At 39.4% G+C, this 16,932-nt stretch overlaps 1 protein-coding gene across 1 annotated transcript in view; it reads left to right on the top strand.

Moving 5' to 3' along the window:
- Positions 1 to 16,932, top strand: part of syne2 (spectrin repeat containing nuclear envelope protein 2) — a 325,700-nt gene that overhangs the window by 206,558 nt on the left and 102,210 nt on the right. Inside the window, exons 63-68 of the mRNA XM_062967506.1 lie at positions 4,641 to 4,880; positions 10,533 to 10,715; positions 13,859 to 13,987; positions 14,555 to 14,667; positions 15,487 to 15,622; positions 16,758 to 16,871. Coding sequence (XP_062823576.1) covers positions 4,641 to 4,880; positions 10,533 to 10,715; positions 13,859 to 13,987; positions 14,555 to 14,667; positions 15,487 to 15,622; positions 16,758 to 16,871 — 915 coding nt within the window. The remainder of the gene's footprint in view (positions 1 to 4,640; positions 4,881 to 10,532; positions 10,716 to 13,858; positions 13,988 to 14,554; positions 14,668 to 15,486; positions 15,623 to 16,757; positions 16,872 to 16,932) is intronic.

Raw genomic sequence — 16,932 nt, 5'->3', positions numbered from 1 at the left:
AATATTCCACAGCCTTACTAGGTATACAACTCTGTATTTGCTTACCTTCCTTGACAGCTTTGCTACACCTTTCATTCATATTCATTATGGATGCCCACTTGTATGCACTTGGAGGGAAGGAATTTGTCTTTTTTGTTACTTTTCTGTTACATGTAGAACAATAAGTATACATGCAGAAAGAGTCTTGTTAATGTGTACTAAACAATTTCAAAAGGCAATAATAAGACTGAGTCAAGATACTCAAAGACTGGGCTATAGCACCATAATTGGACACACATTCTCAGTTATCTTACTCCACAGAAACAGTGGTGTTTCCCAATCCCCGAAGCAGAAATCCTTTGAATCTTAACTTTGAAGAAACTTTCCAAGGATCTGAACCTTGTCCCCAAAATGGGCTCAGGACTTTGGACAACGCTTTAAAATTTAAGATTTCTTCTTCTTTTCCTACTAACTACAGTAGAGTCTCACTTATCCAACATAAACGGCCCGGCAGAATGTTGGATAAGCGAATATGTTGGATAATAAGGAGGCACTAAGGAAAAGCCTATTAAACATTAAATTCGGTTATGATTTTACAAATTAAGCACCAAAACATCATGTTATACAACAAATTGGACAGAAAAAGTAGTTCAATACGCTGTAATGCTATGTAGTAATTACTGTATTTACAAATTTAGCACCAAAATATCACAATGTATTGAAAACATTGTTTACAAAAATGTGTTGGATAATCCAGAACGTTGGATAAGCGAGTGTTGGATAAGTGAGACTCTACTGTACTTATTTATATACTGCTTTTTTCTCTCTTAAAGAGACTAAAAATCAGGCAGATCATCTAACTATTGAACAGTCATTATTACACTCATTATTTCCAGTTACTGTGTGCAATAAATTGAACCAAAAAGAAGGAAAGACAGGGAACCGAAGTCCATCCTTGCTTGTCTTTCCAACAGATATGCCATCTTTTTGGCTTTTGTTTTGCTTTTGAGTAAGAAAACCCTAACCTGGAGTAGAAGAATCCAGCCATGCTGACCAGCAGTTATGAGCCAAAGAATATACTAAACAAGTTCAGAATGCGGCAGCCAGGCTACTCCCAAGAACACCCATGAAATGCCACATAACACCAGTGCTGCAGCATCTGCATTGGCTTCCAACTGATTACCGTGGTCTATATAAGATGCTAGTTCTGACCTTCAAAACTCTTTACGGCCTGGGCCCATCGTATCTTAGGGACCGTCTCTCCTTCTCCCATCATTGGAGGTCGCAACGACCATCCCAACGAGACTTACTCTATGTACCGGGTCCTAGAGAAGTGCACTTGGAAAGGACCAGGCACAGAGCTTTTTCTGTTTCTGCCCCTGCCTTATGGAATGCCTTGCCGCCCTACATGAGAGCCATGCGTGAGTTGGGGCCTTTTACCCTAGCACTCAAGACATGGCTCTTTACTAGAGCTTTTAATCTATTTTAATATTTTTTAATCAATATTTGTATGTATGTATTTTTATCCTTTACAATTTTATCTTGTAAATCGCCTAGAGCATCGTGGATGGAGGGCGATTAATAAGTAATTAAATGATGATGATGATGATGATGATGAAGTATATATGCATCTATCCCATTATATTTCTATTACAATATGGTTGTGCTGCAACATACCAAATAGGAAAGAGCAGTGACTAGAAAAAAAAGATTCCACTGTTGGAAAATTAATCATAGAATCATAGAAAAGAGACCTTGTGAGCTATCCAGTCCAACCCCCTGCCAAGAAGCAGGAAAATTGCATTCAAAGCACCCCCGACAGATGGCCATCTGGCCTGTTTAAAAGCCTCCAAAGAAGGAGCCTCCACTACACTCCGGGGCAGAGAATTCCACTGCTGAACAGTTCTTACAGTTAGGAAGTTCTTCCTAATGTTCAGGTGGAATCTCCTGACAATTTAATCTTCTTTAATGGGAAAAATAGAATGGACAACTTTCCTAAACACACCACACGTTGATTATGCCTTGTCTGAAATGCTTGCGACCTAAAAGTGTTTTGAGTTTTGTATTTATGGAATATTTCTACGTTCATATTAAGTGCATAGTAAGATGAATTGGAGATGAGACCCAAGTCTTAACATGAACGTCATGTATGTTTCATGTGCAACCTTTATACATGTAACCAGAAGGTAATTTCATACAATATTTGTAATATTTGTGCACACTAAACCATCAGAAAGCAAAGTTATCAGTATCTTAGCCACCCATGTGAAGTATTTTAGATTTCAAAATTCTGGAGGAGGGATGCTCAACCTATAATAATTTCCTGAAAATGAGTTTTGGAAGTATGAAGTGAAGTCACACAAAGGACATAAAAATCCTTCGTTAAACGTTCTCATTTTAGAAACATACTACCTTTATGCCAGTACATAATTTAGGTTATACCATTCTGCATATTCAGGTGGACTTGTTTCGTTAAGCATACTTATCCTGGGTGTCCTACGGCATTTGGCTGGGTGTGAGTACAGCACGATCCAATCCTTTAACTTGTAGTTACACATTGGCACACCTACCATTCCTAGTCACTGTGTGCTGTGGGCAATAAATTAAGTAGTAACCACAATTAAGCAGGAAACACTATAAATCAACTAATAAAAGAGAGCTTGAGAGAGAAAGAGTAACAATGAATTTAATTCTTGAAGTGCCACTGAGTCTGTAGACAAATTGGCACCACTCATGAACAAGAAAGAGGCTTCAGCATCTCAGTGGGAAGCCTAAGATTTATAGTACAACTTTAAAAAAAACCCATAGTGGATAAAATAAAACACCATTTGCCCAATAAGGGCTGAACGCACAGTGTCCATTCGGCTGGAGGTTCTTAACAAAAGCATGCAACACTGCAATGTCACCAGGAATATTGTGTCCAGTTCTGGGCATCACAGTTCAAGGAGAATTTTGAGAAGCTCTGTCTGTCCAGAGAAGGCAATGAAACTGATTAAAGGTTTGGAAGCCAAGCCTTATGAGGAGCATCTGAGGGAACTGGGTATGTTTAGCTTGAAGAAAAGAAGGCTGAGAGAGGACATGATAGTCATGTTTCAATATCTGAGAGGAGGAGAAAGTTGTTTTCTGCTGCTCTGGAAACTAGGGCATACAGCAATGGATTCCAATTGCAGGAAGAAGAAAAAAAGATTCTACCTAAACATTAAGAAAAACTTCATGGTGGTAAGAGCTGTTTGAAAGCGGAATGTGCTGCTTTTTGGGAGTTCGGTGGAGTCTCTTTCCCTGGAGATTTTTAAGCAGAGGCTGGATGGCCATCTGTTGGAAGTGCTTTGATTGTGTGTTTCTGCATAGCAGAATGGAGTTGGACTGTATGGCCCTTGTGGTCTCTTCTAACTTTAATAATAATAAATAATAAAACTTTATTTATACCCCACCACCATCTCCCCGTGGGGACTCGGGGCGGCTTACATGGGGCAACGGCCCAAACAACATAAGGACAAAATATAAACAACATACCCTGTTTCCCCGAAAATAAGACATCCCCGAAAAATAAGACCTAGTAGAGGTTTTGCTGAATTGCTAAATATAAGGCCTCCCCCAAAAGTAAGACCTAGCAAAGTTTTTGTTTGGAAGCATGCCCAGCGTCTGCCAAACAGAACACCAGAGCATACAGGATTGGTAAATGTACGTACCAGTTGTACATGGAAATAATGGTAGTAACAAGAAATTCTTGATAGGATTCACAGTTTGTCTGGTTATGCTGGTTTGTGATGACAACTACTGTACAGTATATAATAAATGTTCATTTTTTAATTCAACAATAAATGTGAATTCTTCTCCATGGAAAAATAAGACATCCCTTGAAAATAAGACCTAGCACATCTTTGGGAGCAAAAATTAATATAAGACATTGTCTTATTTTCAGGGAAACATGGTAGTACAAATCACAATATAAAAAAGATAAAACAGTAATATAATATATCAATTAAAACAACAATACAGGATAAAAAATTACATTTAAAACACATAAATGGTAAGACTGTGATAAATACAGGATAGATTATTAAAAAACCATCTGGGGCTGATTAATTAATGACTGTATCTCCAAAGACATCCAAGTCTTCAGTTGTTTCCTGAAGGAAGATAGAGAGGGAACTTTAGGATTCCAACCTTTTTAGCAAATCATGTGTGTTAAAAATCATTATAAAAATATCAATCTCATGCAGTGGTTCCAGTGCTGAAGATACATATCCTTTTTGTAGAGATTTAGACTACATCGTCTTTTCAGCTTAAATTTTTATTTCAAAAGCAATGCATAAACATTACATATTGCCCTGTAGGTTCGGCTTTGAAATGCACTACCTGAAACCTTTACTTATACGCACTAGAAAACACCTCTGCCTATCTCAAAGGGATAGCCGCTTAATGAGCAATGAGTCAGCCCACTGACTTCCTGTGTGCTCAGAACTACCTGAGTAAATGCAAACCTGTTGCACCAGATTATATGACTTGTCCGGTGGTTGGGCTTACTTTTTCTTTGATTTGCTTTTCCCTGTTCTTCCATAATCCACCAATTAAGATGCAGTTGCCAGTTCACGTTGCTTTATGAATTAACTGCTCTGTAGTTCATAGTTCTTCCTAAGTTTGAATTGTCTTTCTTGCAGGGCAAACCCTCCACTGAAGTCACAAATGCTCCAGAATGCTTTCGGACATCGCTTCAAGAATCCAAGGAAATTGTGGACTCCGATGGATCTGAGTCTGACCCTGTGCAGGTCCTCCATGTGTGCCAGGCACAAATTGCAGAGCTGGAAATGAGGATAAAAGAGGCCAAGAAGTCCTTGGGGTCAGAAGCCCAGACTGGTCAAATGCAGCAAGCGGTGGAGCAGCGTCTTGCTGCGTGCCAGGTAAGCCGAACTGGCCAAAGTTCACTGGTGTCGTTATCTCATGAAACAACTCACCTTTCCCTCTCATTCACAGAATGAGATTACAATGGCTTTGGGTATCACTGGATTCAGTATAGCAAGCCAGCAGATACCAAAATTCCTCCACTATCTGGACTGACTAGGGATCCTGGGAGTTGCAATCACAAAAGTAAATGCTTCCAAACACTTAATGGCTAGAGGTCATTTTTTCATAATCTAGATGTTGTCATCTAAATCACTGATGCTTACATTGTGGATCCCAACCCCAAATGGGGTTCCCTTAGCTCAGTGTTGGGGTCGCGAAAAATTTGCCAACAGTTAAAAGGTTTCTGTAAGCCACCAATTTACTCAAATCTGTTATCCAAAAGGTGCAGTGCTTATAGTGGACTCAGCTGAAGAGGTATCAGCTGTACTTCCTGAAAAGGGACATCAGCCTATTTAGCAAGCCTTGTAAATGCTGATTTCATCAGTAAATGTTTGATTTTTATCCTATTTTATGTACTTATATACTGGGGGGGGGGGGGGGGTCACGTAAAAAAATTTCAGGTCCTGAGTGGAAAAGTTTTAAAAACCACAAATGTTTTTTTCTCAATTTTTTCTTGTTTTGAAGATGGGCTTTAACATGCATAGGTAGGTCTTACTGAAATCTTGCGAACTGGTACGATTTCTTGACAAGCCTACAATTAGCTTCACGTTGCCTTTCACCTCCCCATTACTATATAATTTGTACAAAAACATACTTACTTTCGATCGTTCATGACATTGTGGTGCTTATTTTTTTCCTGTCTGAGAACCTGGGTAATTTATCGCAAAGGTTGCGGTTCTAGCCCTTCTTTATTGTCACACAGGGCAGTACAGCAGGCCTGCTTATCTCATACTTTATTACATAGGAGGAATCTCTAGTAGAGATGCAATTCTTTACTCAGCTCCCTTTGAAAGGAAGCAACAATAACTTTAGCTGCTGTGAGAAGGTCTTTGAAAAACTTTTTTTTCACTCCTTTTTGTAGTTCAGGACTTAAGAGTTCATCTGTACTGTGGAATAGACTTGTGCACGGATTCCTTTTGACCGTTTGTCTTCGACTTCTTCGGCTTGTTTGGCTTGTCTGGACTGCCATAACGGCAAGGGCACAGCCACCCAAAATGGCCCATGTCGCCGGTCACAGCTATTTTTGCTTCTATTTGGGAGCACACAGCATGCTGGGAACCTGCCGCATAATCACACGACGTCTCCCTTTGAGACCTGCATGTTGGGCCAATCACAGTAGAAGAACGTTGTGACGTGTCCTATGCAAGCTGTGTCTATTTAGTGGGGCAAGTGCCTCCATTGCTTAGTTGTGTCCTGCCTCTGGAGAGAGGTGCTTCGGTCCAATTGCTTTGCCGCTTGCTCTCAGCTTTAGCTTTTGGCTTGGCCTCTCTCTAGCATTGAATCTTTTTTATTTTCCTTTATTTTCTTGATTCTTTATTTAGTGGAATTGGGAGTTTGAAAGTGTGGGTGGGTTCACAGCATTTGGGGACTTGTGGGTGGTTGTGCTTTTCTTTTAGGGTGACTCTGAGCTTTGAGTCACCCATTAGCCTCTACTAAAGCCTTTAGTTTCTTCTCTTATCTCTCCTCCCTCCTCTCTTTCATCAAATTTATTTATTTATTTATTTACTACATTTATATCCCATTCTTCTCACCCCAAAGGGGACTCAGAGCGGCTTAAAAATCAAATGTACATACAATATATTATTAGCATAGCATAATATAATAATAATAATAATAATAATAATAATAATAATAATAATAATAAGAATAAGAATAATAAGAATAATAATAATAATAATAATAAGAAGAAGAAGAAGAAGAAGAAGAAGTTTATTTATATCCCGCCTCCATCTCCCCCGAAGGGGACTCAGGGCGGCTTACAGCAAAATCAGATACAAAAAATGATAAAATAAAATATGAAACATCAAAGAACAATAACAAAAACCAATAATAATATATATACAGCAACCGAAAAAACACAACGCGGTATTAAAACATCGAATTAAAGCATTAAATTACTATATTGTACTATATAATTTTATGGTAATATTATTAGTAACATTACACCTAATATATAATATATAAAAGTAGTACTTTTAAAAGATTATTGTTACATTAGAGTCTCACTTATCCAAGCCTCGCTTATCCAAGTTTCTGGATTATCCAAGCAATTTTTGTAGTCAATGTTTTTAATATATCATGATATTTTGGTGCTAAATTCGTAAATACAGTAATTACAACATAACATTACTGTGTATTGAACTGCTTTTTCTGTCAAATTTGTTGTAAAACATGATGTTTTGGTGCTTAATTTGTAAAATCATAATCTAATTTGATGTTGAATAGGCTTTTCCTTAATCCCTCCTTATTATCCAAGATATTCGCTTATCCAAGTTTCTGCCGGCCCTTAGCTTGGATAAGTGAGACTCTACTGTATTAATAATTATAGGAATTCCAGCAAACAACAAAGTCTCATTCTCAGAAAAACTACCGAACTACCTACCTAAATTTACTACCAATACCTAATAATTTCTGGATCATACAGGAGTGTTTTTCTAATAAGAGTCCATGCTGCTTGCTTGCGGGCTGCTGGCTTCTTCCAGTATGTTGTGAGAAGAAGAAATGCAAAATGCAAAAGCTTTGGAAGAAGTTTCTGCTGTTTTTATTAGTAAAGAAAGTGTAATAGTGAGCTGTGTATGTGATGTGGAGGTGCATCTTTGACATTTAGCCGGAAGGAATGGTGTTGTGTTGCTGCTCCTGGAGAAGCGACAGAGTGGGGACAGCGGGGAATACATTTTTGGGAGATACTATTTCTAGAAAGAAAAAAATGCTAAAACTGGGGATGACCCAAACATTCTGAAACTTGGTGGGCCAGCAGTGGCAGATGTGTCCTTCAATTGTGATTGTTTATACCGATAGCCCTGAAAACAATAGGAAAGGGGAGCCCACGAAGCCCCCTCATTGCCACCAATGGGCCAGATCTAGCCAGGTTTTTCAGCTGTGGACCAAAAATGGCTATTTGAGTGTCTGCCCATTTTTGAGATGCCCATTTTTGCCCCCCCCCCCAAATTTGAGTAGCAGAAACGGATTGAGATTCAGCCAAAATGCACAAGTCTACTGTAGAATTAATGCAGTATCACAACTTGCAACCTAAATATGCCATTTGACACTCTTACTGCTATGGGTCAATGCTATAGAATGATGAGAACTGTAGATTTAAAATGTCTTCAACCTTCTCTGCCAAAGAATCCTAGTGCCTCACCAAACTACAACTTCCAGGATTTTATAGCATTGAGCCATGATAATTAAAGTGGTGCCCGATTGCATTACAACTATGTAGACGCATCTATAGGCACCTTCTAAGTGTCTTCCCCTTCCAAACTTTGCATAGGCTCTGCTCTTCTCTCTTGAGGTCTTCACTTCAGACATTTTTATGTGCCTGTCATTCCTTTCTCTGTCAGTCTCAGACACCACAAGCTTCTTGTTTTCTTATTATTATTTGTTTCTTTAGAACATCCTTTTAAGAATTCACACGAGAGATATGACACTACCCATCTCTGTCCTTTTTATGTCCGATCTTACAGTTAGCAGTTTTGTTCTAACTCTGTTAGTTTCCACTCATTGCTTTTAATAGCCCAGTGGAGCAACAAGTTTGTTCCATATTCTTCATGAATTCCCATTGGATATTTGTAGAGCCACATGCCTTCTCTTCTACAGGCCAACCCAGGACTTCCAGTTCTTTCTTATAAGATTCTAGATGTATTCCATATTTTCCACATTTCTGAAATGTGGTCCTTGTGCTCTATTAGTGTTGCCAACTGTATTTCCTTTCTTCCCACTCTCCTCCCTTAATGTAAATATTTAGATTGCAGGCTTTTCAGGACAGTGATTTGGTTTACTTATTCTGTCACCATGTGAAGTGTGTGTACATTGATAAAGTACAGTAGAGTCTCACTTATCCAAGCTAAACGGGCCGGCAGAAGCTTGGATAAGCGAATATCTTGGATAATAAGGAGGGATTAAGGAAAAGCCTATTAAACATCAAATTAGGTTATGATTTTACAAATTGAGCACCAAAACATCATGTTATACAACAAATTTGACAGAAAAAATAGTTCAATACGCAGTCATGTTATGTTGTAATGACTGTATTTACGAATTTAGCACCAAAATATCATGATATATTGAAAACATTGACTACAAAAATGGCTTGGATAATCCAGAAGCTTGGATAAGCAAGGTTTGGTTAAGTGAGACTCTACTGTACATTGATGGGAATGCCATAAAGGCACCGGATTCCATTTGATCTTGGCTAAGAAGGATCAGCCCTGGTTAGCACTTGGGTGGAGGACCTCCAGTGAATACCAAATGTTGTAGGCTATATTACAAAGGAAAGACTATAAAAAATCACTTTCCGCTAAAAGAAATCATGAGGAATTCATGAGGATGGCAATTTGAGGGCACATGTGTGCATATACAGAATTTTCAGGTTGCAATGCTATGTTGTTTGGGTGAAGTAGAATCATAGAATCATAGAATCGTAGAGTTGGAAGAGACCTCACGGGCCATCCAGCCTCTGCTTAAAAGCGTGCAAAGAAAGAGCCTCCACCACACTCGGGGCAGAGAGTTCCACTGCTGAACAGCTCTCACAGTGAGGAAGTTTTTCCTAATGTTCAGGTGGAATCTCCTTTCCTGTGGTTTGAAGCCATTGTTCCACGTCCTAGTCTTCAGGGCAGCAGAAAAGTGTATTACATCAACCACATAGTAGTACCACATGTCTCCCACTCTAAGAAGATAACTCTCCAGAACACAAGACATGCTGCCATATTTTCTTCATGGCCAGGAGACGGGATATATGGCTGTAGTTTGTTGCAAGTAGAGGGGAACTGATTACTGTCATGGAATTGCAGTGACTTAATGGAGAGGATGTAACCAGCTTTCATGGAATCATTAATTCATAGAGTTGGAAAAGACCTCAGGGGCCATCCAGTCCAACCTCCTGCCAAGAATCAGGAAAATCACATTCAAAGAACCCTGACAGATGGTTCTAGTATTTTGTTTTTTTTTTAACTAGAACTCAGCTCCACTAAATAAATCTGTGTGCAAACCTGTGTGAGCAGAAATATTACCAATTCAGGAACAGGATCCCTTTGAGGACATGCTCATGATTTTATGGTTGGAATCAGTATCATACAAATCCTTTCCCTCCTATTTTTTTTCTCATGTTCTACCTTCCACTGATCAAATTGCAGGAAGATGTGGGGGTGGAATTACATGCTTCCGTTGTTGGATAATTGGGAGCCCGAAACTCCTGCCAATTTATATCTGCTCTAATCTTGTTCTAAAAACTACAGAGACACTAGCAATATCACATCAAAGTTTGCAAATATCTGCATATCTCTTTGTCTTCCCCCTTGGTAGAAAACTTAAACTATTTTAAAAATGCTTTCCCACCCCTAAAAAGTCCCGAAGGAAAGGAAACATGAGCCATTTTTGGATTGTCCCCTCTGGCCACTGTTGCCAGCCCTCCTTCTAGCCTATTAACTTATGGTCACTTTAGCAAGTAAAGGTCACTACAGAATGAATGATTAACTGCTTGACTTCCCCAGATCATGTTATCAGAGATTGAACAGAAAGTGACGTGTCTATTGGAAAATTGCAAAGACAGGCCTGCCAGCGATCGCCCAAACCTCCAGGAAGAAGCCGAGAGCCTTTCCCTGAAGCTTAGAGATGTGAAGCTCAGCTTGGAAAAAGTCCAGGGCATGCTCCAAGATAAACATGTGGAAGAAGAGGTAAAACAAACACTACTGCCTTTGCAGGAAACATGTATTTTTGTTTGTCTGCCATGTTTGCAGGATGACCTTTGTGAATGTATGTTAAATTCACAAATGTTTCCAGGTATATTAATGAATCCTGATCAAAAGAAGCAGAACCTAGCAATTTCCCCAGGTAAACAGTACATCCTGGGATTTGTAGCTTGATGAAGTATTTTATATTCTCTATCAGAAAGCTCTTATGCTAGAGAGTGGGTTGGAACTTGCTAAGTATCTCCTCCAAACTACAAACCCTAGGATTCTTTAGGATTGAATCATAGCAGTTAAAGTGCTATGATGTTGCCGTAATTGTGCAATGTCAAGATACATTCAGAATGTATGTAGAGGTAGAGGACCAATGTGGAGTGCTGGACCCAATCCATCTCCCTACAGTTCCATGTATGTTGAGTAAAGCCAAGGATCATGGCCATAGTCTCTGTGACAAGGAGGTGTGACCATGCTTCCTGATGTCTTAATGCAGTTAATCAGTGTATGCATACAAGTCTAATAAAAGTGCTGCAATTTTATAAGCAATGTTAGGCTGTTGACAAAGCTGAGCAAGTCATGGAGTGGGCAAAAATTCCCTTTTGTTGGGATAGTGCAGCATTATTCCAGGTTGAATATAAGGCACCCTTTTGTGATTGCCCCTCTGTCCAGCTTCTCACTGTTTGTCTTCCCAAATGGAAGACTTAAGAGATATGGATGAGGAATATAGGCTAAAAGTTTGTGTTCCTGACTGCATATGGAGGTTCAATTCTGTTGTTGTAGGTACCCAAAAAAAAAAAATATCTGGGGTCTGCAGCAAAATGTTAGCATGCGTTGACTCTGGAGACCAAGGCTCAGTTCCCTGCTCAGTCATGGAAACCCACTGGCACACACTCTGCCCCAGAAAACCCCATGATAGGGTCACCCTAAATCAGAAATATAGGAGCCCCAGTGGCGAAGTGTGTTAAAGCGCTGAGCTGCTGAACTTGCAGACCGAAAGGTCCTGTGTTCAAACCCCGGGAGCGGCGGGAGCAGCCGCTGTTAGCTCCAGCTCCTGCCAACCTAGCAGTTCGAAAACATGCCAATGTGAGTAGATCAGTAGGTACTACTCCGGTGAGAAGGTAACGGAGCTCCATGCAGTCATGCCGGACCTATGACCTTGGAGGTGTCTACGGACAATATCGCCTCTTCAGCTTAGAAATGGAGATGAGCACCAACCCCCAGAGTCAGACATGACTGGACGTAACGTCAGGGGAAACCTTTACCTTTTTACTAAGTCAGAAATGGCTAGAAGGCACATAACAACAACAACAACAACAGAGTACTAGCTTCCCAAAGCTCACAGTTAGTCACCCCAATGTATATTTTGAAAAAAGTAAAGTGGTTCCCAAAGGCTTTAATAAAAACACACGTTAAAACCTACATGAGAGTATATACATTTAAGTTGTTTTTTTTAATATATATATATATATATATATATATATATATATATATATATACCATTCTTATAGCTTTAATAAAAACCACATGTTTTGCTTTTGCAAAGACCACTTCCAAGGAAGGCAATACCATAAATGGTATCACAACAGAAGAGAGAGTAGGAACCCATCATAGTTTTACTACTCTGAAACCAATCTGGACTGAACATGTTTGCTGGCTTGGATATTTTCATAGATATGCTCCAAGTGCAAAGAAAACTTCCCAAAAAAAACCCTTTTCTATATAAAGGTCACCCCAAAAAGGCCCAATTGTGTAAAGAAGTCAGAAATGAGTAATGACCCCAAACAAACTGGAATATGTGCTCTCTGTCATTAAGCTTACCCCATCATTACCTCCCCAGCAGTGCCGGTAATGGGGTGTTGTGTTCAGTAGACTTCTTTTGCACAGCCTAGGCTATGTCTTTGACAACTTGTTCACCTTAAGAAGAAGACCAATTACAGAAACAATGGATGACCTTTTTGTAAGTACTGCATGAAAGAATTCTGAGACTTGCCATTGCAAGCATTTCTTTTTCTCACTGCTATAGAAGTGATGAAGAAGCTTGAGAGACCAAGAAAGAGACATACATGAGCTACATGAGTTTGACAGTGAAACACAACTATTTCTCATATGGTCTCCAAACGTTGGAAGATCAAAGCCAACTGTTATTAAAATGTCTGTATTTATTTGCTTAATTAATGCAGCAATTTTCTCCATTTATGGGACCCAAGGAGGCTTACACTTAAAATAAGGCAGCAATTAAAAACTTGATCATAAAAAACTTTAAAGCAAATACATAAAATGCCATGTTGTTATGTGCCTTCAAGTCATTTCAACTTAGGGCAAACTTAAGACGAGGTGATAATGAGGCTTTAGTATATTAACTGGGAGCCAATATCTGTAGTTTCACTTACCTGTGCGCAGAGAAAATGGTATTTCTAGGACAGGGGTATCAAACTCATTTCATCGAGGGCCACATCAAACTTATGGTTGCTTTCAGAAGTCCATTAAATCCACGGATGGCGAATCCGTGGATACAGAAGGCCAACTATAATTTGTTGACAGTGGTCAGTACTTTTTAGGTTTACCCAGTTCAGGTCTGTAGCACTTGTGGCTCTGAGGTTGGAATAAGGATGAAGGGCACTTTAAACTCAGACATCATAGCCAAAGTTGTGTATCTAAATCCAAATCCCAGTATCCTGACTAAACTACAGCCTTCCAAATGTTCCACTATTACAACTCCCATCAACTCTAGTCATGGTATCTAATGAAGAGTTGGAGTCCAGCCCCTTGGAGGTCCACATAAAATGACATGACGGGCCAGATTCGGTCAAGGGATTTGAGTTTGACACATGTGGAATAAAGGTGTTAAATTATCATAGAGACTGGAGAACATAGAAAATTCTTAGAGAAGACACCTCTGTAGAAAATTCTGGATCCTTCAGGGCAACTCTGTGGCATGCTGGGATCAGAAATCAGGTAAATTAATTGTGTTTGGTTATATTTGCAGTTTCAGGCAAATGCAGTTTGGCTGGGAACCTATTCCTCAAAGAATGTGAACCCATAGTGAGGCAGAAATAGAGGCATAGATAACTTCCCTGTCTTTCAAAATACTGCACATTTCTCTTGAAATTCTTTCATGTCCCATCTCTTAACAGGGAAGCCTTGGAGAAAAGACCTCGGAGATCTCCTCACAACATCTCTGCTTTGGTCTTTCCAGTATATTTCCACTCATTTCCTCAGACAGACCTGTGCTCAGCAAGACAAATGGTTTACAGCACCAGCAGGTAATTTCTCCTTTTGCCTCTTTGTTATTTGGTGAAGCATTTTGCTGTTCATTATTGGCAATCCTAAATCTGAAGTTTAGGGTAGGACAAGGTTAATGACCTTGGAGGGCCCGCTGTGTATGTTCCTTTCGTACAAAAAATCGTACTTTTGCTTCAAGTCCTAGTTTCCAGGGCAGCAGAAAACAACCCTGCTCTTTATGACATCCTTTCAAGAGAATCCATTCCCACTGCTTGTGTTGGGACAGTATTGCCACTACTATCCATTTCTACACATGGAAAAGAGGCACCATCTTATTTGGGATTCTGAGAGTTGTAATGAAAAAAAAAAGAGGTGGGTGGGAGGTCCACGTTCGTCTCTGATTTCATCAAGTGGCAGGATGCTGACTAATTTAGACCCAGTTTAACTCTTTTATAACTCCATCTTCTTTCTTAACTAATGGCTCTAAGCTGAAAAAGAACCCATTACCTGATTTTCAGGGTGTCTAATTTGAAACCCACTGCACCTGGCAAAATGTCAATTTTGTCAAACCCCCACTTCTCACATTTTGGGTTTTTTTCTGTTTGCAGGAGCTCTTCTCAGAACTCTCTGAACAAAGCAATCTGATTGACTTCATTGAAGTGTATGTGGGGAAGATGCAGCCACAATCTGAACACAGCACAAATTTGGAGTTGCAACCAAGGTAAAGAACTAATACTGTTCCACAATGTGATGCTGGGAGCTGCCAAGGAGCCACTAATTTTAGGGATGTTACTAATACAAAAAAGAAAAGAATGCCATGTCATGTCAGGACCATATAAATAAAGGAAATACTGGCTGCCGTAAGCATTTGCTTTCCCTTCCAGATTTTTTCATAACTTTTTGTACAACATGCATACTAAAACTATACATAATTTCGTACTAGGTTGTTCATTTGCTGCACAGGAAATGTAAGAAGCAGGTTCTGAAGTCGATTTGCTTGAAATCCCTTATTTAAGAGCAAATATAGGTAAAGGTAAAGGTTTTCCCCTGACATTAAGTCTAGTCATGTCCGACTCTGGGGGTTGGTGCTCATCTGCATTTCTAAACTGAAGAGCCGGTGTTGTCCATAGACACCTCCAAGGTCATGTGGCCACTGGCATGATTTCATGGAGCGCCGTTACCTTCCCGCCGGAGCAATACCTATTGAACTACTCACATTTGCATGTTTTCGAACTGCTAGGTTGGCAGAAGCTGGAGCTGACAGAGGGAGCTTACTCCACTCCTCGGATTTGAACCTGGGACCTTTCGGTCTACAAGTTCAGCAGCTCAACACTTTAACATACTGTGCCACCAGGGGCTCCAAGAGCAAATATATTTGTGATCAAATTGTTGGGTTTGATGAAAGCTTGCATTTTTGTTTGATGAAAGCTTGTTCAGTAAATAATGTCTTTCTGAAATTACAACAGTTTCAATGACTTGTATTGGTTTTTCTCCTGATTGTTTTGGCTCTCCTCACAATGCCAATATTGTGAAAATCCAGCCACGAGGCACCAGTTTCAAAAGATGAGCCCAATTTTCTAACGCCAAAGGATCAAACGGGTGACAAGTGGCAATATTTGCAAGAACAGCTGTTGTGCAAGAAGAGTCCTCTTCACTTTGAGCTTATTGAACCTCAGGTTAGTATGTTTATCAAATTAGGATAACACTCACAAAGATAATGTATTGAGAAATTCTGCTATTAGGGCCACAGAATACTTGTGTGGCATTTCATGCCACCACATGTGTCAGAGCTTATTTCTTGATAACTTCTTAGTTACAGAGTTCCATTTATTTAGAGATGTCATTATTTCCCCACTTTTTTGGATTTCAAAGTATTCATGGGTGGAAAATCAGGGAATACAGCAAGTATTGTATTTGCCACCTTCTGATAGGTGCAGTTTGTAGATTGGTCCTGTTTTCTTCTTTCTCCTAATCACATAAAGAATAATACATTTGAATTGGAGGCATTATTTCTAGCTAAATGTATGCATATGCCTTCAGACTGCCAGTGTTTTACAGATACAGTAGAGTCTCACTTATCCAACACTTGCTTATCCAACGTTCTGGATTATCCAATGCATTTTTGTAGTCGATGTTTTCAATACATTGTGATATTTTGGTGCTAAATTCATAAATACAGTAATTACTACATAGCATTACTGCGTATTGAACTACTTTTTCTGTCAAATTTGTTGTCTAACATGATGTTTTGGTGCTTAATTTGTAAAATCATAACCTAATTTGATGTTTAATGGGCTTTTCCTTAATCCCTCCTTATTATCCAAGATATTCGCTTATCCAGCGTTCTACCGGCCCGTTTATGTTGGATAAGTGATACTCTACTGTACCTCTTTTTCCTCAATGGAAAGAGCTATTGTTTAGGAAATAGCATGAAAAACTACATATGCATTGCTGTGCTTTTGTTGTTGCTAAATCTGCATGTGTACATAGATATTACAGAAGATTGTGACTTCCCAGTCACAATGTGCATATGCATAGAAGAAGGAATGTGCAAAAATCACGTCTGAGCTTTCAGTTATATGTACCAGTGCAAAATTTTCATAGGCATGATAAATGCCAGGCTTTAGCTGTTAGCAGATTTCAAGCCAGCTGCTAGGAATGGAGCCCGTAATTTCCAGACTGTAATCACGATTACGCTGGTTTAAATTGTATCTACTACTGGTGTTTTCTTGTGTCGAAAGAACATTATGTATCACCATGAGTTTAATCTGGAGCATTTGTCTAAATGCATTTTGCTTTTCCAAATGTTAGATCTCTACCAAAATAAATATTCTGCCCAAGGGTGCCACATCAAGTGTGAAAACGCCAACCGTTGAGGAGCTGAAAAAGTACACCGCAGAACTTGGCAGCCTAAGCCAGATACAGGTAGGACACTCATCTTTTCCCCCTCAGTTACATTAATGACCAACATGACTGGTGGACAAGA

This window comes from Anolis carolinensis, chromosome 1 (assembly GCF_035594765.1).
Source record: "Anolis carolinensis isolate JA03-04 chromosome 1, rAnoCar3.1.pri, whole genome shotgun sequence".
In the NCBI taxonomy this organism is placed as follows: domain Eukaryota; kingdom Metazoa; phylum Chordata; class Lepidosauria; order Squamata; family Dactyloidae; genus Anolis; species Anolis carolinensis.
This window is presented reverse-complemented; position numbering and strand designations above follow the sequence as displayed.